General features: G+C 52.4%; 11 protein-coding genes across 11 annotated transcripts; 8 read left to right on the forward strand and 3 right to left on the reverse strand.

Annotated features, from left to right (window-relative positions):
• Window positions 1-717: 717 nt before the first annotated feature.
• Window positions 718-2,053, forward strand: BO79DRAFT_134303 (structure-specific endonuclease subunit SLX1; the record flags this gene model as incomplete). The annotated part of the gene is made up of 2 exons (XM_025678015.1): window positions 718-965; window positions 1,027-2,053. 2 exons carry the CDS (start codon window positions 718-720, stop codon window positions 2,051-2,053), a joined length of 1,275 nt encoding a protein of 424 aa, XP_025545071.1.
• Window positions 2,054-2,103: 50 nt separating this feature from the next.
• Window positions 2,104-2,839, reverse strand: BO79DRAFT_133573 (bifunctional thymidylate/uridylate kinase; the record flags this gene model as incomplete). Its single annotated transcript, XM_025677996.1, has 2 exons — window positions 2,104-2,633; window positions 2,695-2,839. The coding sequence occupies 2 exons, from the start codon at window positions 2,837-2,839 to the stop codon at window positions 2,104-2,106; spliced, it is 675 nt and encodes a 224-aa protein (XP_025545072.1).
• Window positions 2,840-3,361: 522 nt separating this feature from the next.
• BO79DRAFT_162881 (tRNA-ribosyltransferase family protein) lies at window positions 3,362-5,056 on the forward strand. Its single transcript, XM_025679092.1, has 3 exons — window positions 3,362-3,619; window positions 3,690-4,704; window positions 4,789-5,056. The coding sequence occupies exons 1-3, from the start codon at window positions 3,394-3,396 to the stop codon at window positions 4,967-4,969; spliced, it is 1,422 nt and encodes a 473-aa protein (XP_025545073.1). The 5' UTR covers window positions 3,362-3,393; the 3' UTR covers window positions 4,970-5,056.
• A 140-nt stretch (window positions 5,057-5,196) lies between these two features.
• Window positions 5,197-7,705, reverse strand: BO79DRAFT_206088 (methylenetetrahydrofolate reductase (NAD(P)H) MET12). Its single transcript, XM_025681904.1, has 2 exons — window positions 7,545-7,705; window positions 5,197-7,449 (listed from the first exon to the last, which is right to left on the reverse strand). The coding sequence occupies exons 1-2, from the start codon at window positions 7,629-7,631 to the stop codon at window positions 5,437-5,439; spliced, it is 2,100 nt and encodes a 699-aa protein (XP_025545074.1). The 5' UTR covers window positions 7,632-7,705; the 3' UTR covers window positions 5,197-5,436.
• A 576-nt stretch (window positions 7,706-8,281) lies between these two features.
• BO79DRAFT_2025 (uncharacterized protein) lies at window positions 8,282-9,093 on the forward strand. The gene has a single exon (XM_025681654.1). The coding sequence runs from the start codon at window positions 8,379-8,381 to the stop codon at window positions 9,021-9,023; it is 645 nt and encodes a 214-aa protein (XP_025545075.1). The 5' UTR covers window positions 8,282-8,378; the 3' UTR covers window positions 9,024-9,093.
• A 23-nt stretch (window positions 9,094-9,116) lies between these two features.
• On the reverse strand, window positions 9,117-10,214 carry BO79DRAFT_206090 (nucleoside diphosphate kinase). The gene is made up of 6 exons (XM_025681905.1): window positions 10,106-10,214; window positions 9,912-9,942; window positions 9,783-9,826; window positions 9,622-9,725; window positions 9,432-9,562; window positions 9,117-9,379 (listed from the first exon to the last, which is right to left on the reverse strand). The coding sequence occupies exons 1-6, from the start codon at window positions 10,120-10,122 to the stop codon at window positions 9,245-9,247; spliced, it is 462 nt and encodes a 153-aa protein (XP_025545076.1). The 5' UTR covers window positions 10,123-10,214; the 3' UTR covers window positions 9,117-9,244.
• A 318-nt stretch (window positions 10,215-10,532) lies between these two features.
• BO79DRAFT_283631 (glucan 1,3-alpha-glucosidase ROT2) lies at window positions 10,533-13,783 on the forward strand. Its single transcript, XM_025688166.1, has 3 exons — window positions 10,533-10,776; window positions 10,841-11,582; window positions 11,637-13,783. The coding sequence occupies exons 1-3, from the start codon at window positions 10,692-10,694 to the stop codon at window positions 13,699-13,701; spliced, it is 2,892 nt and encodes a 963-aa protein (XP_025545077.1). The 5' UTR covers window positions 10,533-10,691; the 3' UTR covers window positions 13,702-13,783.
• Window positions 13,784-14,012: 229 nt separating this feature from the next.
• On the forward strand, window positions 14,013-15,471 carry BO79DRAFT_162894 (PQ-loop repeat-containing protein). The gene is made up of 4 exons (XM_025679093.1): window positions 14,013-14,378; window positions 14,443-14,562; window positions 14,626-14,838; window positions 14,912-15,471. Exons 1-4 carry the CDS (start codon window positions 14,335-14,337, stop codon window positions 15,330-15,332), a joined length of 798 nt encoding a protein of 265 aa, XP_025545078.1. The 5' UTR covers window positions 14,013-14,334; the 3' UTR covers window positions 15,333-15,471.
• A 239-nt stretch (window positions 15,472-15,710) lies between these two features.
• Window positions 15,711-17,101, forward strand: BO79DRAFT_241769 (uncharacterized protein). The gene is made up of 3 exons (XM_025685156.1): window positions 15,711-15,795; window positions 15,930-16,272; window positions 16,325-17,101. Exons 1-3 carry the CDS (start codon window positions 15,753-15,755, stop codon window positions 16,920-16,922), a joined length of 984 nt encoding a protein of 327 aa, XP_025545079.1. The 5' UTR covers window positions 15,711-15,752; the 3' UTR covers window positions 16,923-17,101.
• Window positions 17,102-18,101: 1,000 nt separating this feature from the next.
• BO79DRAFT_261261 (glycoside hydrolase family 18 protein) lies at window positions 18,102-19,833 on the forward strand. The gene is made up of 5 exons (XM_025686469.1): window positions 18,102-18,574; window positions 18,630-18,692; window positions 18,744-18,757; window positions 18,813-18,940; window positions 18,994-19,833. The coding sequence occupies exons 1-5, from the start codon at window positions 18,466-18,468 to the stop codon at window positions 19,760-19,762; spliced, it is 1,083 nt and encodes a 360-aa protein (XP_025545080.1). The 5' UTR covers window positions 18,102-18,465; the 3' UTR covers window positions 19,763-19,833.
• Window positions 19,834-20,606: 773 nt separating this feature from the next.
• Window positions 20,607-22,007, forward strand: BO79DRAFT_184662 (NAD(P)/FAD-dependent oxidoreductase; the record flags this gene model as incomplete). The annotated part of the gene is made up of 3 exons (XM_025680343.1): window positions 20,607-20,888; window positions 20,952-21,755; window positions 21,856-22,007. Exons 1-3 carry the CDS (start codon window positions 20,663-20,665, stop codon window positions 22,005-22,007), a joined length of 1,182 nt encoding a protein of 393 aa, XP_025545081.1. The 5' UTR covers window positions 20,607-20,662.
• Window positions 22,008-22,812: the final 805 nt, after the last annotated feature.

Genomic DNA, 22,812 nt, shown 5'->3' on the forward strand with positions numbered 1-22,812 from the left:
GGCTGTAGTGCCACAGTACTTTGCACCCGGCTAATTAGACGTTCGATGATCCCATCTGTAGAGATTCTAGATCCGCTAGGTTTTCTTTTTTTCTTGGCCCTCTTTTGTTCCTTTTCCGCGTCGTCTCCTTTGTCCGCTTTGCTCCGTACTGATCCCTGGCAAGTGTCATGCAATTTCCAAATGGGGTTGTTGATGGGGACATGGCAACCCCTTCATTGCCGGTCATCATTGCCATGAGTGGTTGAGCCTCACTCGACCGCTGTCCAGACTAAGTAGATCGAGCTTTATCACTGCATCAACAGGCGAGCAAGATGGTGTTGACAGATTGACAACAGTAGCCATGAAGAGCAAGCACATGGCTCAAAAATCCGCTGCAGGTCATCGGGCGCAACAAGCAAAAGAAAAGAGTTACATACATACTCCGTAGATGCTACCGCGCATTGAGAAAGTCGAGTCCCGAGCAGCGCTCAGTATTCTGGAATGTCATGTGACTAGGGGTATTCCTGCTGGAGCAACAGCTGATCGATCGACCAAATCCGCGTAGATCTTGAACGCCAAACTGATCTAGATCGCAAGCATTTCCATACGCGCAGTTCCTGCTGAAACGCCTCTTTTCATCAATATCTACTTGATTCAGATGGTATGCGTCACTAGCCCATACTGTATCGAACTCGATCATCTCGATAACTAGTGAACGAGCCTTGTTTATCTGCTGCAATGGACGATGCAGAGGTTGATCATACTAAACCAATCCCGGCCTACTACTGCTGTTATCTGCTGCGTTCAACCAAACAGCGCACTTCCCTGTATATTGGCTCTACTCCGCATCCTGCCAGGAGACTTGCGCAGCACAATGGAGATTCCAAAGGCGGTGCTCGCAAAACAGCCAACGATGATAAAAGACCGTGGGAAATGGTCTTGCTCGTCGAGGGCTTTACGAGTCGCGTGGCTGCGTTGCAATTCGAGTAAGCAGCTATGAACACACCATCGCACTCTTGTTACACTGCAGATCTAATAGCATTGTAGGTGGGCGTGGCAGAACCCAAAGATGTCTTCGCAGCACCCGGCGAATCGCCACCAGATCGACTTAGAAACTGGCGAAGCGACAGGCACTTCAGGGGTTCAGCCCAGTACCGAAACCGGCAAGGCTAAGCATCGAGGTCGTGGTTCCCGGAGATCCTTGAAGGCCCATTTAGAAGATTTGCATCTTTTCTTACGTTCGACCTATTTTTCGAAATGGCCGCTAAGATTACGATTCTTCAACAGAGACGTCTACCAGCTGTGGATGACATGGTGCGACCGCGTTGATGCCTTGCTTCCCGATCATGTCCGGACCATCCTGGATGGGGACTGTCCTGAGGACCATCTGTCATGGACCGACGAGCCGAGAGTCCGAAGTGTTGAACATATCAAGGTCGACTACAGTCATATCTATGACTACGTGGAGAAGTCCCATTTCTTGCTGGATGATCCCAGAGATTTGTGTTGCAAAGTATGCCATGAAAAGGTTGTTCCCAGTGAAGAGCTAGCTGTAGTTTGCCCCCGGGCAAGCTGCTACTGCATCAGCCATCTATTATGTCTGTCAGCCAGATTTCTGGAGCACGCCGAGGAGCCAGAGCAGCTCGTTCCGATTGATGGAAATTGTCCTCTATGTAATCAGGTCATCCAATGGTCGACAATGATGCAGGAACTGAGCCTCAGAACTCGAGGACCAAGTGAGTCACGTGCCATTTTGCGAAAGGCAAAACGAGGCCGTGCAAAGGCGCCTGATCCTATCCATGAAACAAGCGCCGTTGATAAGGTAGCCAGCGCGTTCGAAAACCCAGGCAGCCGAGCCGCATGCGTCGAGAGTGCGTCAGTTGGCGTCAGCGACGGTCTTGATGTGGACCATCATGACGACGCTAGTTTGGATGAAAATTGGACGGAGTCGTTAGATCTGGATCCGAATTTCGATGAACTCATGGACCGCCCAAAGGACCATAAGATGGAGTCGTCTAGGGTGGAGATCATCATAGACGACAGTGACTGCGAAGAGATGGAGGAGCTGGGATGAATCTCATATTTGCTTCGCAGTGTTTCTCGCTATTCCTCCTTGGGAGGAAGTTAAGCTGCAATTGACACGAATCGCTTCAATGGCCCAATGGCGTCCAAGCGAGCTATGCAGTCCACCACGCTTTTCTCGATGTCCACCGAAACAGCTTCAAATGACTTGCCAGCATCGATCACGCGAATGTCACCGCTGCGTTGGACACGGAAGATGGTTTGGAACAGTTCCCGCACCCGGGTTTGCATAGTCTCATTCTCATAGCGTTCGGCACCGAAGCCACCGCGCTTGGCCGCTTCGTCCGGAGCGATACTCAGGAAAACGCACAGGTCAGGCTGGGGCAGCCCGATCTCCGGGGTCCAAGCCCACTCCAGGGACAAGGTGGGATTGGCCTTGGCGGCCGAGTACACGGCACCTGAATAGGAGTAGCGGTCCACAATGACAGTGATGCCCGCTGCTATATCCTCCTCAATAGCCTGAGCAATTTCCCAGCGATTGGCAGAGAAGAGGAGATGGATGGAATGGTCGTCCAACTGTGACTGGCCACGTAGATAGCTATCGATGAGCTTTCCAATGGGAGTGGTCCGGTCTGCAGAAGTGTGGATTAGAGCGTTGCTCACGAGGACAACTAAAACAGGAAGGGGAGCTACCTGGGAAGCGAATGTACTTGACCGAATGGCCTAGTTCTTGTAGTTTCTGGTGTAGAGATTCGCACTGACTGGACTTGCCCGCGCGGTCCAGCCCCTCAACCACAATGAGAGCCCCGCGTCGCGCGGGAGGAGCTTGTGCAGCCATGTTGTGCAGTGTGCAGGGGGGTCAATTGACAACCGGAGAGTTTCACAGAGTGAATATGATAATGAAGAGCCTCAGGGAAACTCAATTTTTATCCGTAACTCACCACAGATAAGAAAGAGGAGCAGAGGTGTGCCATGAAAGAGAGATGAAAGTGGCTTGACGCGCGGGTCGCGACGAGCTGGAGGGGATCTTGCCCGTTTGGGAATGGCGTCCATCGTGACTCTATCTGCTCCATTCTGGGATTGTCAATTGGCGATACATCTTCTGTCTGTAATGTAATCCAGAACAGCAATATTTCTCATTTACAATACATTCAATACTAGACACATTTATTCATCGACCGTTTTGAAAATTTCGAGATAGTCCTAGCCAGAAATCGGGGAATACATCCAATACTATCGAACCCACCATCTATATCGATACCAACTACTAGTGGGGAAGCACATTTTCATCGGCACGCGCCGCGCTCATCTTCTCCAACAACGGCCGGATTCTCTCTCTCCTCTCTCCACCATCCCCATCCCTTCGTCAAACCTCCACTCCTCAGGGTCGCCATGGGCTCAGAGTCTTCCCCACCACCATCGAATGAGATGCTCACCTTCAATGCTACGGCCTCCGTCCTGACTCCCCGACTGGGAAGACTGGCCTTTGCCGGCAGAAAACCTATCTCCACCCCACACTACATCCCTCTGGCCTCCCGAGGCGTCGTTCCGCATATTGCCCATGATGTGCTGCGTGATCACACAGACATCGGCAGTCTATATGTCGGTCTCGAAGATTGTATGCCCTTCTCCTCTTGTTCGGAGGTCGAATCCGCGCTGACACGAATGCCCATCGGGGCCCAGATCAGTCGTAGAAAGACAAAGCCAAAAACATCCGCCTCCGGTCTATACCATTCCCACCGCACACGATGAATCGGCCTTGCGCAAATTCGTCGCTCTCCCCGATGATCTCCTCTTGATCATGGGCGCCCGTCGGGAGCCCCCGATCAAATGCCCTCCGGCCAATACCCCCAACTCCGTCGCTATCTACACCTCTGTCGGGTTCAGACAGCTCGAAGCTACCCAGTACGTCGACGCCGTGCAGAAGCTCAACCCGGACATCGTCATCGGACTGGCAGATCTCGTGCTGGGACACACCCCTGGCAACAAGAGACGCGGCAAGATGGTGGATCGCACCCACGCCTTCACTACACATGCCACAGGACTACTCTACGGCAGCACAGTGCCAGAGAACACCCGGTCAAAGTCAGCCTACTTCGCTCCCGTCCTCCCTCTCGAAAACGCCCAGCAGTCAATCTACATGGACGACCTCGAGACCGAGCTCCGACCCTACATCTCCGGCCTCGCCCTCTACGAATCTGCTTCCCTATCAGCCATCTCCGAACCACTCGGAGACCTCCCCCGCCTCCTCTACAGCGCACCGGCAACTCCACACGACATCCTCCGCGACGTTTCCCTCGGAGCAGATCTCCTCACCATCCCCTTCATGGGCGTCTGCTCTGATGCCGGCATCGCCCTGGACTTCACCTTCCCATCACCCAACACCCCCACGACCATCACCCAACCCCATGACCTCGCCTTCGACCTCTGGTCCCCATCCCACACAATCGACACCTCCGCACTCTCCAAATCCTGCGAATGCTACACCTGCCGCAACCACCACCGCGCCTACATCCACCACCTCCTAACCGCCAAGGAAATGCTCGCCTGGACCCTCCTCCAAATCCACAACCACCACGTACTGGATACCTTCTTCGCCGCCATCCGCGAAAGCATCTCCCGGGGTACCTTCGAAGCCGACATCCAGACCTTCCAACGGACCTACGTCTCGGAATTACCCAAACCTACCGGCCAAGGTCCACGGTATGTTTTACACCACACCCTATCTACCCCTCAATCCCTCATAACCACACCCACAACAACTAACAATAGACTGATAAATTATAGTCTCCGCGGCTACCAACTCCCCGCCTCCGGCCCCAATCAACCGCGCCGAAATGCCCGCGCATACGGTAAGCTCGACGACGCAGTGGAAAAGTTCGCCGAGTCGCAGTCTTCTCTCGCGACGCCGGATACAGGCGCCGAGGGACTCGAGGAGCATGGATTCGGGATGAAGGAGGTGTCGTAATTGATTCATTCATAGATGTCTAAATGCATGGATGCATTTGCAGATAGATAGTTATGACATAGCATAGCGTGGATTCGTGGATGGATGATTATATATAGTAAACGAAGAGTTTATTCCAAAGATTACTGGATTTGTAATATTTGGTTGAAAGGTATGATTGAAATTGCAGATTCTATTTTTCATTTCAACTCATGATATGATGCATATACATACATACATACACACGTCCCCTCTTCATTCCCTCTTCCATAATCGAATTAGATTTGTTGAAAATAAGACAAGATTCAATTATCAAATGAAAACAGACCCCTCCCCATTTGTATAGTAGTAGTACTGTGCTTTACTTACTGTGGAAATCCAAATGAACCAAAGCCATCATCACCACACGCACCACGCACCACCCAGACCAAGCCAGCGGCCAGAAGTAGTCCATAGTTTAGGTTAATACATCCATCATATCAGATAAATCACTGGGAATTCGCCAACTCGCGCCACATCCACTTCTTCTCATCTTCCTCTTCCTCCGAGCCAGCTTCTGTGCCGGCGCCGAACTCTTGACCCACGACACAGACAAGCCAGACATCGTTCTTGGTCTCGTCCAGGAAGCGCTCCGTCGCCGAGTTCTTGGGGTAGATGCGACGCCATTCATCCCAGATGCGATAGGCTTCGTCTCCCCAGGCGCGGAAACTGACTTCCTCGATGATGGTGGGGGTGACGATCTCCTTGCCGCGGAAGACACCCCAGGTGACGGCGTTGACGTTGGCTGGGTTGATGTCGATCGGGTCCGGGTCGTCGGGGTTGGGGCCGGGGAGGGAGGATTCGAAGTCACCCTTGACGTTGGTGGCGAACCAGGCGAGCTTCTCGTGGCCGTGTTTCTGGAGGAGGGGCTTGAGGACATTGAGGTAGTCTTTGCTGGGGCAGAAGAATTCCACGAAGGGCTTCTGGAAGACAAATCCCTCTCCCGGTGGACCCCAGCCGAAGACAGGGTCGTCGCTGCGGACGCCGTTAAGGGCGGGTTGCGAGGCCAGAGTCCACCAGCCCTTCTTGTCGATCAGAGTTAAAAGCTCGGGTTGGATCACGGCTGTCTCGGCGTTAAGGCCATTGCTGTCCTCTTCGGCGCCTCCTTCGGACCAGGGGACCATGTGGAGCTCGCCGGAGACGTGGCGGCGGAATAGGGTGCTAATGTCTTCGCGGGTAACCGGGTAGCCCCAGATGCGCCGGGCAGTGGCAGCGGAGACGTGCAGCGAGGGACCGTAACCGTCGATCTCACCGAAAGCGGGCGAACGTGCATCACCCCAACGTCCGTTGGGGAAGTCATCCCATGTGGCTTCTCTGCCGAGGGCACCGAGACCTTCGGAGATCTGGAGGGTTGTGCTGCGGTCGGGCGGCATGGCGGGAAGGCCGGCGCTCAAGGCGGAGGCTTCATGTGTTATGGAGTCTTTCGAAGAGGGTTCGGAGATCTGTACCTTGTCGACGATGACACGGTTGTGAGGGATGGAGCTGACGGATGAGCGGCGGCTGGCCAGTGTGCGGATGGGAGCACCGTTCGGGGCGATGTACGACGACGAATCCATAGCAGACAAGTTACCTCCATCGACCAAGGCATCGGAGTCATCGATCTCTGTGTAGGGGGGAATGAGTTCGCAGCGCTCGAGAATGAAAGACACCGTCTTCTCCAGGTTCAGAGTGTAGAAGTGGAATCCGCGGAGACCAGGAGAGACCAAATCGCGGATGCCATACACAAGATCAGTGATGATGTCGACACCAATGCGCTTCACGGCATCGTCATCATGCTTCACCTCCTCCAGCTTGGACAGCACTTGCGGGGGGATCTTGACATGACTGAGCTTGGTGACTCTCGTCAAAATCTTGTAACTGTGGATGGGCATCAGACCGGGGACGATGGGGATGGTCTTGAAGACGCCAGATTCATGGTTCCGTAGCATCGTCTCAAACTTGGTGTATGCCTCCAGGTCGTAGGTCAACTGAGTCATGATGAAGTCCGCACCGGCCTGCGTCTTCTCGATCAAGTAGGGCAGGTCCCTGGCCGGATCCTGAACATCCTGGAAGTTATCGGCGGGGTGACCCTCGGGGTACGCCGCCACACCAATGCAGAAATAGTCGCCATACTGCTTGCGAATGTAGCGCACCAAGTCGACGGCAAATGTAAAGTCCTTGTTGCTGTCATCCTCGCCGTGCATGTTGTATTCTTCGCTCCGGGGCGGGTCACCACGCAAGGCCAGGATGTTTCTGATTCCAAGCACCTTGGCTTCCTCCAGGGCTTCGTCGACCAAGGCGCGACTCATATTCGTACAGGTAAGGTGTAGACATGTCGTCAACTGCAGTTGGCGCTGACAGATCTCCGCCAGCTCCAGCGATCTCGCGGCGGTGCTTCCTCCAGCGCCCCAAGTGACCGTCACGAACAGCGGGCGCAAAGCCTGGGCCATACGCTCCAACCGGGCTTGTAGATTGGCGAAACCCTAGATAGACGGCAAGCATCTTGTTAGCGACCGATATATAATAATGCTAGATTTGAGTCACTCCAGTGCGGGGAGTTGTAGGAGGGTTGCCCCACCATCTTTGTCTTGGGAGGGAAGAACTCCAGAGAAAAGTAATTGGCGTCTGGCGGCAAAGCCGCGATCTTGTCCGTGATCTTCTCCATGATGAGCGCAGTCTCAGCAGCCGAAACAGCGACACGATGGCGGACGGAGGAGAGGGAGTGGAAGGCGAAGAAAGAGGAAGGCGTGAAGGACGGAGGTGGGGAAGAACAAGACTTCCTCCCTCCGATGGAGCCTCCGGAAAAGGCAACCATGACGAACTGCCGACCCCATCGCTGCCAGCATCATTTCTTGTCATGAACTGGACCCAATTATTATCATCCCGGCCGATCGGTGGAACGTCCTGCTACTAAAGGTCTGGACAATCATGTCGCCGATCGGAGAGTGAATATTTGGTGCTCAGTATGGCCCGGTTCCTCTCTCCATTTGCACTGTATCGTTCGCGTCTCAAATGCTCGGGTAGTTCTTGTCCATGACTGACATTATCCCATCGGCCTGCTCGATGACTCCCCAGGCTTGTAAGAACGATAGGCCTCCAAGGAATGGGTAATTGTATGTCCTGGACGAACAATTGCATGTAAATCCTGGTCATAAATTCGGTCAACAGTCCCCCCTTGTTCTTGCGTATAATTTATCTCTCCTCTTTGCAAACACAGCAAACATCAACTCATCATTATCTCCGATGGCCTCGCGATATCGGCTTCACAACAACCCAGTTGATTGGATTACAATTGCGAAAATACAATACCAATATCTCTCCCTGACTTTCTCGGTGGTACCTGACCGGGAATCGCTTCCACCCCCCCTGCATAGGGCCCGACAGCTTCACTCCCCAACTTTATTTAGTCAATATGCCACCACCGCGCTCTATCCTCCAAACTTATCGTCTCATCTCACCGCGCAAACCCTCCGCCCACCGTCTCTTCTCAACTCCTCCTCCTCCTCCTCCTCGCCCACCCCCTTCCGCAAAAGATGTCCGGTCGCGTCTACACAGATTAAATGATCGTCTTCCAGCCTCGGTCCGTCCCTACACCACACCTCTTCTCGGAGCTCCCGCAACGCACATTACATCCTTCCTCATCCTGCACGAGATCACCGCTGTGATCAGTCTATTTGGATTGGTGGCTGCCTTTCATTATAACAATGGATTGCTCCCGGATATGTCCTCCAATCAATTGTTCGAGGAGCAGACGCAGAAGTTCGGACGTTGGCTGCGGAAGAAAGGCTGGGTGGAGGAGGTGGATGTGGATACTGTAGCTGAGGAGTATGGAGGGGACGGTGCACACCACCATGGCGAGGCGGAACGGTCAGCGCTGTCAGTCCAAGGGGAACGGGAGGGAGTGAGGTTGATCTTGGAGTTTGCAACAGCTTATCTCATTACCAAGGCCTTAATGCCGGCCCGCATCGTGGTGAGTGTTTGGGCTACCCCGTGGTTTTCTAGAGCCGTGCTTTCGCCATTGGGAAGGGGTGCTAGAGGGCTGTTTGGGAAGAAATGATTGTCGGATCAGGCACCCTGTATGTAGTATGTATGATATAGTGTTAGACGGGTTTAAGCTTTGTACGGAGTACTACTAGCGTGGTATATATATCATGAATGTATTTTATATTTGTATTTCTAGTTCTCATGAGATCTTGGAGTTTTATATCACCCGAGGTACTCTACATCTCAACTCGTAGCGGGATGCAGGCGCTCAGGCGCAGGACTGGCCGGAATAATTTAGGCCTTCTCGTAGATCCAGTCGAACTGGGAGTGCTTCCACTGCTGGAGCTCGCTGGGGGAGAACCAGAGGGAGATCTCCTTCTGGGCGTTCTCGACGGAGTCGGAACCGTGGCAGACGTTGCGGCCGACGTCCTATTCAACTGTCAGTAAGATGTCTCGACCATGAGGGGATCAGAGTCCTTACGATGGCGTAGTCACCACGGATGGTGCCGGGGGCGGAGGCAAGGGGGTTGGTGGCACCGAGGATGGTGCGGCCGGTCTTGACAGCGTCACGGCCCTCCCAGACCATGGCGCAGATGGGGCCAGAGAGCATGTCTAGAAGCAAGATTAGTATGCTGTCATGTGTCAATGGGCAACATGTGGGAGTTACATACAGGAGACGAGACCGGGGAAGAAGGGCTTCTCCTTGAGGTCAGCGTAGTGCTTCTCGAGGTGCTCACGGCCGGGAGAGCAGAGCTTCAGAGCAACGAGCTTGAAGCTGGGACAACGTCAGTATCTATGCTCTTGCAATGTCATTTTATAAGGTAATACGAACCCACGGTTCTCGAAGCGAGAGATGATGGGGCCAACGAGTCCGCGCTGGTAGTAGGGTCAGTACTGGTTTATTCCGGAGATGCCGCAGATGCATCGAAAAGCGATGATTCGAGGCGTGAATCAGTCATACCTGGACACCGTCGGGCTTGATGGCAATGAAGCTAGATCAATTGGTTAGTGTCATGATTGCAATGAGGGGTTGATGAGGATCTAGGGAGCAAGGTCCCTAAGGACCCCCCGAGAGAAAGAGAGAGACAGAGAAAAGAGCAATGGAGGGGAAGAGGGGTAAAAGGAGGAAAGTAATAGAAAGTGGAATTAACTTACGTCTGCTCGGAAGACATTTTGATGGGATGTGAGAGTATAACAATGAAGTCACTGAGATACGATTGAGGGAACAAGAAGAAGAAAGAGAAGAAGCAGAGCCGGTGGTGAGTTGGCGAAAAATATAGGGAGGGACCGCAAAAGCCAGTGTGGGGCAGCCAAAAGGAGGGGCAATACTCACTCACTCTCTGAGACAACTTACGGGCTGGTTGACTGATTCCCGTCGGTGCCTGCATGCCTGCATGCCTAACTGCCTGATCCATGACTTGAAAAGTACTGCCTGCCTGAGGCCAGAACAAGTCTAATCCCCAGCCCGCCAAAATGAGACTAGCGCCCACACTAATCCTAACTGGGAGCTTCCCCCCATCTCAGCTCCATCTGGCCAGCCTGGAACTATCGAGTGCCCTTGTTGTACTACTTGCATTATATTATCGTATCTAGTTGCATTTTCCTTCTTCTATCCCAGCACATAACGGCTTTGTGTGTGGGACCTTCACCTCTGGTAGATGCAGGTCGACACACTAGTGGTTGCTGATAGTTCTTCTTTCAGAGGTTGAGTGTCTCTGATTGACTACTGAGCTCTCCTATCATGGCCGGAACTCGGCCAATGTCCAACCGTTGGACCCTACTGCTGTCCTTGGTGATCCTACTCGGATGCCTTGTCATCCCCGGAGGTAAGCCTATCCAATCATACACCCATCGGTTAGACTCGCCTTGACATCTAACAATGCCGCATAGTCACCGTGAAACACGAGAACTTCAAGACATGTTCTCAATCAGGCTTCTGTAAGCGGAACAGGGCATTCGCCGACGATGCTTCCGCCCAAGGTCCATCCTGGACTTCCCCCTACGAGCTCGACTCATCCTCTATTCAATTCAAAGATGGCCAATTGCACGGAACCATTCTCAAATCCGTCTCCGCCAACGAAAAAGTCAAGCTGCCTCTTGTTGTCTCCTTCCTCGAGTCCGGCGCCGCCCGAGTTGTTGTCGATGAGGAGAAGCGATTGAACGGCGAAATCCAGCTTCGACACGATAGCAAAGCACGCAAGGAACGCTACAATGAGGCAGAGAAGTGGGTGTTGGTCGGTGGCTTGGATTTGAGCAAAACCGCGACCTTGAAACCTGAAACCGAGACTGGCTTCACCAGAGTCTTGTACGGTCCGGATAACCAGTTCGAGGCTGTCATCCGCCACGCCCCTTTTAGCGCCGACTTCAAGAGGGACGGCCAGACCCACGTTCAATTGAACAACAAGGGCTACTTGAACATGGAGCATTGGCGCCCGAAGGTAGAGGTCGAAGGTGAGGGCGAGCAGCAAACCCAGGAAGATGAAAGCACTTGGTGGGACGAGATCTTTGGTGGCAACACCGACACCAAGCCCAGAGGCCCCGAGAGTGTGGGATTGGACATCACCTTCCCCGGCTACAAGCATGTTTTCGGTATTCCTGAACATGCTGACTCTCTCTCCTTGAAGGAAACTCGGTAAGCTACTCGCGCAGTGACAATTTCGAGCTCGCAAAACTAACATCGTCCCAGAGGTGGTGAAGGGAATCACGAAGAGCCCTACCGCATGTACAATGCGGATGTGTTCGAGTACGAGCTGAACAGTCCCATGACCTTGTATGGTGCGATCCCGTTCATGCAGGCGCATCGCAAGGACTCTACCGTCGGTGTCTTCTGGCTGAATGCTGCAGAGACCTGGGTGGATATTGTCAAGTCTACCTCATCTCCCAACCCTCTTGCTCTCGGCGTAGGCGCCACCACTGATACCCAAAGTCATTGGTTTTCGGAGTCTGGTCAGCTCGACGTGTTCGTGTTCCTTGGTCCTACCCCCCAGGAACTCAGCAAGACTTACGGTGAACTCACCGGCTACACTCAGCTGCCTCAACATTTTGCCATTGCCTATCACCAGTGCCGCTGGAACTACATCACTGATGAGGATGTCAAGGAGGTCGATCGCAACTTTGACAAGTACCAGATCCCCTACGATGTTATCTGGCTGGACATCGAGTATACCGATGACAGAAAGTATTTCACCTGGGATCCTCTGACATTCCCTGATCCGATCAGCATGGAGGAGCAGCTTGACGAGTCGGAGCGCAAGCTCGTCGTTATCATTGACCCGCACATCAAGAACCAGGACAAGTACAGCATCTCCCAAGAAATGACGAGCAAGGACTTGGCCACTAAGAACAAGGACGGTGAGATCTACGACGGTTGGTGTTGGCCCGGCTCTTCTCACTGGATCGATACCTTCAACCCCGCCGCGATCAAATGGTGGATCAGCCTCTTCAAGTTTGACAAGTTCAAGGGAACGCTGTCCAACGTCTTCATTTGGAACGACATGAACGAGCCCTCGGTGTTCAACGGTCCCGAAACCACGATGCCCAAGGATAACCTTCACCATGGCAACTGGGAGCACCGTGACATCCACAACGTTCATGGAATCACCCTTGTCAACGCCACCTACGATGCTCTTCTGGAGCGCAAGAAGGGCGAGGTCCGCCGACCTTTCATCCTGACGCGGTCGTATTATGCGGGTGCTCAACGGATGTCTGCTATGTGGACGGGTGATAACCAGGCTACTTGGGAACACTTGGCCGCTTCCATCCCTATGGTCCTGAACAACGGTATTGCAGGCTTCCCCTTCGCCGGTGCTGATGTGGGTGGTTTCTTCCACAACCCTAGCAAGGAGCTTTTGACCAGATGGTACCAAGCTGGTATTTGGTACCCCTTCTTCCGTGCCCACGCGCATATTGACACTCGCCGGAGAGAGCCGTATCTTATTGCCGAGCCACACCGGTCTATCATCTCCCAGGCCATCCGCCTGAGATATCAGCTTCTCCCCGCCTGGTACACCGCTTTCCACGAAGCTTCCGTGAACGGAATGCCGATCGTGCGGCCGCAGTACTATGCTCATCCCACGGATGAGGCTGGCTTTGCCATCGATGACCAGCTTTATCTCGGCTCCACCGGTCTTCTTGCTAAGCCCGTTGTCTCGGAGGAGGCCACCACAGCAGACATCTACCTAGCTGACGACGAAAAGTACTATGACTACTTTGACTACACAGTTTACCAGGGAGCCGGAAAGAGGCATACGGTGCCAGCTCCCATGGAGACTGTGCCGTTGCTGATGCAAGGTGGCCATGTTATCCCCCGCAAGGACCGTCCTCGCCGCAGTAGCGCGTTGATGAGATGGGACCCGTATACTCTTGTTGTGGTCTTGGATAAGAACGGCCAAGCCGATGGCTCTCTTTACGTGGATGACGGAGAGACGTTCGACTACGAGCGTGGAGCCTACATCCACCGTCGGTTCCGCTTCCAGGAGTCTGCTCTGGTCTCGGAGGATGTTGGCACCAAAGGTCCCAAGACGGCCGAGTACCTGAAGACCATGGCCAACGTTCGTGTTGAGCGAGTGGTGGTGGTTGATCCTCCGAAGGAATGGCAGGGTAAGACCAGTGTGACTGTCATTGAGGATGGAGCTTCGGCGGCTTCGACGGCCCCTATGCAGTACCACAGCCAGTCTGATGGCAAGGCTGCATATGCGGTGGTGAAGAACCCCGACGTCGGCATTGGCAAGACATGGCGGATTGAGTTTTAGACTAGACGGGGATGTGGACAGAGGAGCCATACATATATGCAATAGGTTCGTATATCAGGCATCAATGGTATTTATTTATGACGCTTTCAGATGTTCTTGCACCCTAGTTGAGTACTTTTCGTAGTAGTAGTCCATAAACTAGCAGTGTAGTGAAAGGATGGAACCCCAACCCCAAAGAGGAAAAAGGAAAGGCAACTCCCGGAGTGGGGCTGAGTCAGCGCCAGGGACGTGGCCGCCGATCAATAAATTTAATTGATGGATCCCAAATCTGGCGGAAAAAAAAAGAGACCGCATTCGGGTCGCTTTTGGCATTGAACTTTCTTCAGGACTTGTCGGCACGGAGTTCCTGGGCTTTCGGCATCATACCTCCCCTCTTCTACTAATCTACCTTTGTGGAGGTCTCTCGTCCTTGCCAACAGCTTGCGTTCTCATTCCGAACTCAGCATCTCCACAAGCTTTGCCCCTGACGCCGCTGCTGCTCCGTCGCAGTCTCCGGAAACCGCAAGCTCCGCCCGTTCACTGCCCCGTCGTCGACACAAAACCGACCGAGCAATCGCTCCTCAACCATCGTAACATTACCCTATATTCGCTATACTCCTATTACAACGATAGCGACGAGTAATTGAGTTCACGATGTATCTTGTGTCACAAGCCCTGGAATATGGGGCTCCCCTCTTGTACGTCTTTCGTTCTCACGGACGCATCGTAATGGAACGCTAACTGGCCGCTCGAGTTCAACAGCCTCATTACCTCTCCAGTGACTTCCTATGCGGACCAGATCCTCAGTATTCACCGGTCTAGGAGCTCCGCTGGATTTTCGCTGGATATCCCTTTGATTATGCTCGTCGCGTCCGTCCTGAAGTAAGGCTGCCAATCTAGGAATTGCTGTCCTTTGAGAGTCTCGGCGTTAACAACTTTTGCTAGGATCTTCTACTGGTTCGGCGCTCTCTACTCTTTTTCGCTTTTGATCCAGGCCGTCATCACGGTCGGGGTGCAGGTAGTCTTGTTGAAGGTTGCATTGGACAATCGGCCATCGCCCGGGCTGAAGAACAGCGTTGAACATGTTCCGTTCAGCAGTGTGGACAATGGTGGATTTGCGAGACCCTACGATTTCTGGCAGTGGAAGAGCGCGAAACCGTACGTCTATTCTTTTCTCTCCTTCCAAGGAGACCATTCTATTGCGGTGAAAACTAACCAGACTCGTCGATAGTTACTGGATGTTCTTGGCGTATTTCGTCGGCGCGCTCACCTTCATCCAAGTCCTCCTGCCTCCGCTTGCCAACTCGGAATCCTACATCGGCCTTCTCGGATATGTCGGACTCGCCGTGGAAGCCACGCTGCCTCTTCCCCAGATCGTCAAGAACCACAAGTCCCGTTCGTGCGCAGGATTCCGGCTCTCGGTGCTCGCAGCTTGGATTATCGGTGATATCATGAAGCTGAGTTACTTCTTCTGCAGCCAGGAGGTGATCCCCTGGGCCTTCCGGATGTGTGGTCTCTTCCAGTGTGTTTGCGATCTGTACTTGGGCGTGCAGTTTTGGATGTACAGTGGTGCCTCGTTCCGGACTGCGGGCAGTCCTCGGGGACCTAGTGAGAGCTTTAATGTGGAGGAGAAGGACATCCGAATGACTTGAACGAGATTAGATACGACCGTGGGGTTTCCGTTGCTTTCCGTTGGCGTTGTACATAAAGCATACTAGCTATTAGACACATCGGACCTTGAGTTTGGTTCGGCGTCCGAGGTCATCCGACCTGTTATCAATTCAATTAGGCATAATGTGATGTGATTAGACACTCAATGAAGCTCCTGCTACCAATAATTATCAGTAACACGTCTATCTAATGCAGTCTTTCGCATGATCATCAATCAATTGGTGGGCAGTAAAATGACGTGAGGAGACTTCTATTGCCGCGGGGTAACTTCAAGGGACCCGGAGGAACCCCACCAGCAACTACTCGTTAGTTCAACTCCATCTCCGCCTGTTCAGCAGAATGATCCTCCCTATTATCTTCCAACCGACTACCTTGTGTCCGTTGCTCCATCCAGATTCACCATGGCTTCAGATCTAGAGACCATCCGCATTGGCTATGTGCCTGGTACGATCCAACTTTCTTCCCTCAACAACCTTATACTGCCATATACAATAACCTCAGTTGTGCAACATGGACAGCTTCCGCTTCGCCGAGCTTCTATCTATTGACTGACAGCTAACAATGACATTCCTTTCTAGAACACTATCTTACGCCTCTCCACCTGGCGCTGCGCTCCCCAGCCCTGGCTGCTCTCCCATTCAAGCTCTCTCTGATTCCCTTCCCCTCTGGAACGGGACACATGATCACTTCTCTACGTGAGAAGGAAATCGATGTCGCCATTGGGTTGACCGAGGGATGGGTAGCTGGTCTGGCTGGTAAACAGCAGGCCCAGAAGGACCCCTCGGAGGGTGGCTACAAGGTGATCGGACACTGGGTCGATACGCCTTTGCGCTGGGCCATCGTCACGGGTCGGGAGAGAGAAGACATCCACACGGTGGCTGATCTCAAGGACAAGCGCGTTGGTGTCAGTCGTCTCGGAAGGTAAGGGCGACCCCTGGATGAGATTGGCATGCATCATACTGACGCGAAGCAGTGGCTCCCACATCATGTCTTTCGTCCTCGCTCAGAAGCAAGGCTGGAAGCCTGACTCGCTGTCCACTGTGCCCCTGGGCCCCTTCGCTGCTCTCCGCAATGGTGTGACCGGATACGATTCGGAGCATCCCGAGCAGGAGCCGAAGCCCACGGCCGAATTCTTCATGTGGGAGCACTTCACCACGAAGCCGTATTTCCATCCCACTGAAGAGAAGCCTCATCCTGCCTTGAAGAAGATCGGAGAGATCTACACTCCCTGGCCGTCTTGGATGATCGTGGCGTCTACTTCATCTTTCTCAGATCTGGAAGCGGATGGCAAACTGCAACAGCTGCTCAAGCTTCTGGATCAGGGCATCAAGGACTTTGAAGCCGATACTGCTCAGGTCGTGAAGCTCTTGGGTACCGGGGAGCTGGGCTGTAACTACGGAGAGGAGGATGCTAAGGAATGGCTCAAGGATGTCAAGTTCACAGAATCGACTCGGGGTGTGCAGAGGAAGCTTGTTGAGGGTGTGGTGGACGTTCTCAAAGTGGCAGGAGTGATTGACAACAGCATGACCAATGATGAGGCCGTCGCAAGGGTCATTGGCATCCATCAATGAAAGCCATGAATTACCCAGGCCCCTACCATGACGGCGGCAAACCTAAGGCATCTGTGTGCAATGCTACACAGCCGGGCACCTTTGTGTTCGTTATGTTTATTATGATCTCTCAAATCACTGGCTTTGGCAGCACTTGGATAACTTGGACAAGCAATTAATTCTTGAATGATTAAACCGAGGGCATTTTCGACCGGCGATCCTAATATGCTCGTCATCCCTCTGATAACCTTGTACCTCGTGCACTGGGCTTCACTCCGCGGCATATAGTCCGATCATTACCAGGGCCGATTGATAGACAACATAGTATGCGGGATTATTTGGCCTTCGGCCAACTTTTGTTGGGCTGATTGACCGAAAACATGTACCGTGAGTAACTGATAAAACGGGCCGATGAGGAGTACATGCCTTCATCACCAGGACGACTCCCACATTCCTGGGGTCATAAGTGGATATCTGGCAGGAGCCAAGAATAGCATCTGAATGACGATTCATTCATAATGCATGCATCTGACGGCCATGGTCAACAGATCACCTTTGGGCATGAGAGCACCAAAAGTCAGAGACACGATGATCAGGAGACAATGGTCATCCAGTTGGTGTATTTGGTTCTAGGAATCATCATCTGCGTCAGATGGAACGTCTCAGATTCCAAGGGGCAGGTGTAGTTGGCTGCCTCTCAACACACGTACAACTGCCGATTACAGTTGTCGGTCCCGGAGAGATGAAGCCACGGCGATTATGTCTCACTCAATACTTCGATTTTCCACCTACTCCTTGCAGACTCTCATGGCAGCTATAAAGTTTATTAATATATGCCCGCGGCCAAGCTGTCAAATGGGGCTCGACTGGTATCCTAACGATTATCGATGCGCCGCCGCGCTACAATGAACGGGCTAGCAGGCTTCATCCCAACCATGATTGAACCATTAGTGCACCTGACTGGGTACGCAGGCTACGATTCTCATGGCCGCGTAAGTGATCATGGGAAGAGAAGCTTGCCCTGGGGTCGGTTCATCACAAGCTGGGGTCCGTAAAAGGGACTGGCATTCCACGGGCCGCCCAAGGCATTGACAACAAACCATCCTGGAATGTATCTCGGTTGGTTCCCTGCCAATCATAGTTTCGACGAACTTGAGAAAAACATGCTCTGTCTTGCAGTCTAGGAGCGCCACTCGAATATGACAATCTGGGGGCCTGAGTTATTGGCCGGCTTCGTGAGAAAAGACTACTATCTGGAATGTTTGACCCCAGACAACGGATGACAAGAACTTGGTCCAAGCTTGTTTTCCAACACAACACAACAGGCTTACAGTTAGCCTGGAGAAGACATAAAAGCCGCGACATGAACGGCCATAATCTGGCTTCGTGATAGCAGCTCGACTCGAATTCGACAACCGTTCGGCACCGGCAACTTGGGCATCATCGACTGGTCATCCGCCCTCCCCATCGTTGAGGTAGTAGATCGTTCCTTCAGCACACTCCTTTGAAAAGATTTCAGTCATTCCTTGATAAAGAGACCAACTCTCCATTCCCTCCTTACACAATGACGCTCCTTAAAAATATTCTTGCCTTTTCGATGGGGCTGGCTTCTCTGGGAGGAGCATACGCCAAGCTCGACTTGTCTTCTTCTAACAACGTGGTTGTATACTGGGGTGAGTATCACGACATATGTCAGAATTTGACAGTAGTTGACATGTCTACGACCAGGCCAAAATTCCTATGCAGGATCTGGGAGCCTGGCCCAGCAAAACCTGGGTTATTACTGCGATGGTAAGTGTTTCGCATTCACGGTGGAAGAAGCTGCGCTAACCCGGACTTTAGACAGCAATATCGATGTAAGATCAAGCTTCGATTAGGAAAGTTCTCTAATGGATGCTAACCATTCTCAAGGTCATTGTCCTTGCGTTTGTGATGAACGTGAACGGACCTGGAGGAGCACCAGCATATGACTTTTCGCTCACCAGTAAGAACTGCACGTTGTTCGAAGGCACCAACTTGCCAAACTGTCCCCAAATTGGGTATGCGCCATATTGTCGTACTTGGAGGCAGCAGAGCTAATATAATGATGCAGTGCCGATATTACCACGTGCCAGAAGAAGGGGAAGACCATCATCCTGTCAATTGGCGGTGCGACGTACAGTGAAGGCGGATTCCAGTCGCAATCTGCTGCCCAGTCCGGTGCCGACCTGATCTGGCAGACGTTCGGCCCCCAGCAGTCCAACTCGACGGCTCATCGGCCCTTTGGCAACGCATCAGTGGACGGATTTGATTTCGACTTTGAGGCCACTGTAAACAACATGGCACCGTTTGCGAACCGACTTCGTCAACTTTCCGATGCCGAGCCCTCGAAACAGTACTTCCTGACGGCAGCGCCGCAGTGCCCTTACCCGGATCTTGCAGACCAGCAGATCCTCAACGGACCAGTGTCGATTGATGCCGTCTGGGTCCAGTTCTACAACAACCCCTGCGGCTTGGGCTCTTTTGTTCAGGGCCAAAGCACGCAGTCGACCTTCAACTTTAATCAGTGGGACAACTGGGCCAAGAACGTGTCTCAGAACCCGAATGTGCGAGTGATGCTCGGCGTTCCGGCGAATACCGGGGCAGCCGGCTCGGGCTATGTGCCAGTCTCGCAGCTGCAGTCGATTATTCAGTATACCAAGACCTTCAAGAGCTTTGGCGGCGTGATGATGTGGGATGTCACGCAGGCGTACGCCAACTCGGGCTTTCTGAGTGGCGTCCGCAGTGCTCTGGGGCAAACTGCCTCGCGGGTGTTCGGAACTCCATACCGCTACCCCCTGCACTTGTGGGGTCCTGAGTCCGACTCTAGCTGGAAGAAATGATTGATTTTATGATGATACCCCTTGTAGGAGTGAGTGTGTTTGAGAGAATTTAATATGAGGGAGGAGAGAAGTGGCGATAGGAAGCTGGTGGCGTGGATGTGTTGTTCCACAGGGTTGCTGGGATATCATCCTAGTGGAGCTGTATATACCTTTCGGTACATCTATCTTACTATTCAATCTAATGATTAATATATTCTGCTGAGGTGGTTTGAGGTACTTATGAGCTGCAGGCCAACTCTTGGCCGCGTGACTTTGATTGTCTGTCGTGGCATATTTTCTTCTCCTTTCCTTTTCCTCTTCCCTCCCATTGCCCTCCTCGTCCATCCACTTTCTTCATCTTGTCTGCCACCACACCTTTGACTTTATTTACCTCGTGCAGAGTCCAGCACCATCACCAGCCAGCAAGCAAGCAAGCTTCATTACGCCCCGCCCATCTGGCCCCTCATCACCTTGCATACACTATTGAATCCCAGCCCTGCCGATCGAATTCCGCTGTCTTGGCAGCCTCCATCCGGGATTTGAAGCCACGCAGTCATCGACTCTCATTCGGCAGGTCAATCAGGGTCTTTCCAACCATATTCTCAATAATCTTCTCTTTACCTTGGCATGGCGGGTCCCGAACTGGCCTGGGAGGGAATCGATCGTGTCGATCGCCTTCAGCTGCTCCACCAGCTCGAGTCTTGGCTGCATCCCAGCTGAATCACCATCAATCCTGCTCCTCGGGCAAATTGGGACAATGTGCGTGCTGCACTGTTCTTCCTGCGAAACATGCGGTTGTGGAGGTATAAAGAGCAGCTTCATGGCTGCCACTGCTGCATCTTCTTCTCGGCAGACTGCAGCAGGCCTTCTCTCTTCTCCAGTGCGCGGGGAACGATCCGATCCGTAACCTAGTCTACCACCATGGCTCCCAAGTCCCTCTTCTACTCTCTCTTCTCCACCATCAGCGTCGCTTTAGCGTCGTCCATCCCCCAGACAGATTACGATGTCATTGTCGTGGGAGGAGGTCCTGCAGGCCTCAGTGTCCTGAGCAGTCTCGGGCGCATGAGACGGAGGACTGTGATGTTTGACTCGGGCGAATACCGCAATGGTGTTACGCGTGAGATGCACGATGTGCTTGGCTTTGATGGTCAGTTCTACCCGTCTACATAAACTCTCTCAATTCATATGAAGCAATACCTAACATCCACAGGCACTCCACCTGCCCAATTCCGTGGTCTCGCCCGCCAACAAATCTCCAAATACAACTCGACCAGCGTCATCGACATCAAGATCGACTCCATCACCCCGATCGAGGACGCCGCAGCCAACAGCTCATACTTCCGCGCCGTCGACGCCAACGGCACTGAATATACCTCCCGCAAGGTAGTCCTGGGTACCGGACTAGTCGACGAGATCCCCGATGTGCCCGGTCTCCGTGAAGCCTGGGGCAAGGGCATCTGGTGGTGTCCCTGGTGCGACGGCTACGAGCACCGCGACGAGCCCCTAGGTATCCTAGGCAGTTTGACAGACGTGGTCGGCAGCGTCATGGAAACCCACACCCTGTACTCGGACATCATCGCCTTCACCAACGGCACCTACACGCCCGCCAACGAAGTCGCCCTGGCAGCCAAGTACCCGAACTGGAAGGAGCAGCTCGAAGCCTGGAACATTGGCATTGACAACCGCTCCATTGCATCCATTGAGCGTCTCCAGGACGGCGACGACCACCGCGATGACACAGGCAGACAGTACGACATCTTCCGGGTCCATTTCACCGATGGCTCCAGCGTTGTACGAAACACCTTCATCACGAACTACCCCACCGCTCAGCGCTCCACTCTGCCCGAGGAGCTGAGCCTGGTCATGGTGGATAACAAGATCGACACGACAGACTACACGGGCATGCGCACCAGTCTGTCGGGTGTCTACGCCGTCGGTGACTGCAACAGTGATGGATCCACGAACGTTCCCCATGCTATGTTCAGCGGAAAGAGAGCCGGTGTTTACGTGCATGGTGAGTTTCCCTGTATCTTCATACCTTCCATTCTTTATTTCCTCCTTCGGTCCATCCCTTCCATGAATCATCAAATAAAAGCCAACTGACAAGTATATAGTCGAAATGTCCCGCGAAGAGTCCAACGCCGCCATCTCCAAGCGCGACTTCGACAGACGCGCCCTGGAGAAGCAGACCGAGCGCATGGTCGGCAACGAGATGGAGGATCTGTGGAAGCGCGTGCTGGACAACCACCAGCGCCGCCGGTCCTGAATCATACATATAACCTACTAGTACTAATGTCCTGTTCATGAGTGAACGACACAACTAACCACTACTATGATATATATACATATATGTAACTAACTTATAACGTCACCTCGATGATTGTATGTCGGAGCGGGAGTGACACATTAATACTTTCACCAAGAAGGAAAATACATACATAGTTACTTTCAGTACCGACTAGTAAAATAATATCCTCATTTATATAGTATTGAATAGTATTGATCTTCTCTGATTCAAGTCAAGTTTGTTGCATTCTTAAGTATGCAGTTGCGTAGCTTGATTTTCTACCCGCTTCACTTCACCATCCGTCTGAAAGACAACGAAAAAGATCAGATATGAACCTTCCATTAAGTTGATTCATATATTTTGTTTCGTTTTCTTGGTTCATTATAGCACATGTGGATTTAGTAGGTATCACGAAGTAGTAGTTGGTTGGTTGGGGGTGATTGAAGTAACCATCGATACCGCTATATATATATATATATATATATCTATCTTTGCAAGTAGTACTACTGTAGTACTAAGTAGATAAACTTTTCAAATTAGTACTATGAACTAGTTACTATCTGTATACACAGTGACTCGTTATGTATGCTATAGTTTTAGGGTAGAATAGATATGTAATTAGGGTACTTAAGTAGTATCGAAGTTACTATAGGTGCGATGAAGTGACCAATCTGGACACTGCATTCTTCCTCCCCCATGCAGGTGGAATTTAACTATCAAGTACTAACTACTAACTAGCTACAATGTCCAGACAAACACACCAGGTATATATTAACTAGTTACT

This window comes from Aspergillus costaricaensis (assembly GCF_003184835.1).
Source record: "Aspergillus costaricaensis CBS 115574 unplaced genomic scaffold BO79scaffold_1, whole genome shotgun sequence".
Classification (NCBI taxonomy): domain Eukaryota; kingdom Fungi; phylum Ascomycota; class Eurotiomycetes; order Eurotiales; family Aspergillaceae; genus Aspergillus; species Aspergillus costaricensis.

What these genes read in the sequence shown, in the direction of transcription:
- BO79DRAFT_162881 (XM_025679092.1), top strand. Translation starts at nt 3,394, where the DNA reads ATGGGCTCAGAGTCTTCCCCACCACCATCGAATGAGATGCTCACCTTC. An exon ending in ATATGTCGGTCTCGAAGATT is followed by an intron (nt 3,620 to 3,689) that starts GTATGCCCTTCT and finishes GGCCCAGATCAG; the next exon opens with TCGTAGAAAGACAAAGCCAA. An exon ending in CCTACCGGCCAAGGTCCACG is followed by an intron (nt 4,705 to 4,788) that starts GTATGTTTTACA and finishes GATAAATTATAG; the next exon opens with TCTCCGCGGCTACCAACTCC.
- BO79DRAFT_206088 (XM_025681904.1), bottom strand. Translation starts at nt 7,631, where the DNA reads ATGGAGAAGATCACGGACAAGATCGCGGCTTTGCCGCCAGACGCCAAT. An exon ending in TCCCTCCCAAGACAAAGATG is followed by an intron (nt 7,450 to 7,544) that starts GTGGGGCAACCC and finishes CCGTCTATCTAG; the next exon opens with GGTTTCGCCAATCTACAAGC.
- BO79DRAFT_2025 (XM_025681654.1), top strand. Translation starts at nt 8,379, where the DNA reads ATGCCACCACCGCGCTCTATCCTCCAAACTTATCGTCTCATCTCACCG.
- BO79DRAFT_206090 (XM_025681905.1), bottom strand. An exon ending in CTTCCCCGGTCTCGTCTCCT is followed by an intron (nt 9,563 to 9,621) that starts GTATGTAACTCC and finishes TCTTGCTTCTAG; the next exon opens with ACATGCTCTCTGGCCCCATC. An exon ending in TCCGTGGTGACTACGCCATC is followed by an intron (nt 9,380 to 9,431) that starts GTAAGGACTCTG and finishes ACAGTTGAATAG; the next exon opens with GACGTCGGCCGCAACGTCTG.
- BO79DRAFT_283631 (XM_025688166.1), top strand. Translation starts at nt 10,692, where the DNA reads ATGGCCGGAACTCGGCCAATGTCCAACCGTTGGACCCTACTGCTGTCC. An exon ending in ATGCCTTGTCATCCCCGGAG is followed by an intron (nt 10,777 to 10,840) that starts GTAAGCCTATCC and finishes AATGCCGCATAG; the next exon opens with TCACCGTGAAACACGAGAAC. An exon ending in CTCTCCTTGAAGGAAACTCG is followed by an intron (nt 11,583 to 11,636) that starts GTAAGCTACTCG and finishes ACATCGTCCCAG; the next exon opens with AGGTGGTGAAGGGAATCACG.
- BO79DRAFT_162894 (XM_025679093.1), top strand. Translation starts at nt 14,335, where the DNA reads ATGTATCTTGTGTCACAAGCCCTGGAATATGGGGCTCCCCTCTT. An exon ending in CTCGTCGCGTCCGTCCTGAA is followed by an intron (nt 14,563 to 14,625) that starts GTAAGGCTGCCA and finishes AACTTTTGCTAG; the next exon opens with GATCTTCTACTGGTTCGGCG. An exon ending in CAGTGGAAGAGCGCGAAACC is followed by an intron (nt 14,839 to 14,911) that starts GTACGTCTATTC and finishes ACTCGTCGATAG; the next exon opens with TTACTGGATGTTCTTGGCGT.
- BO79DRAFT_241769 (XM_025685156.1), top strand. Translation starts at nt 15,753, where the DNA reads ATGGCTTCAGATCTAGAGACCATCCGCATTGGCTATGTGCCTG. An exon ending in CCGCATTGGCTATGTGCCTG is followed by an intron (nt 15,796 to 15,929) that starts GTACGATCCAAC and finishes ATTCCTTTCTAG; the next exon opens with AACACTATCTTACGCCTCTC. An exon ending in GGTGTCAGTCGTCTCGGAAG is followed by an intron (nt 16,273 to 16,324) that starts GTAAGGGCGACC and finishes GACGCGAAGCAG; the next exon opens with TGGCTCCCACATCATGTCTT.
- BO79DRAFT_261261 (XM_025686469.1), top strand. Translation starts at nt 18,466, where the DNA reads ATGACGCTCCTTAAAAATATTCTTGCCTTTTCGATGGGGCTGGCTTCT. An exon ending in CAACGTGGTTGTATACTGGG is followed by an intron (nt 18,575 to 18,629) that starts GTGAGTATCACG and finishes GTCTACGACCAG; the next exon opens with GCCAAAATTCCTATGCAGGA. An exon ending in CCAAACTGTCCCCAAATTGG is followed by an intron (nt 18,941 to 18,993) that starts GTATGCGCCATA and finishes ATAATGATGCAG; the next exon opens with TGCCGATATTACCACGTGCC.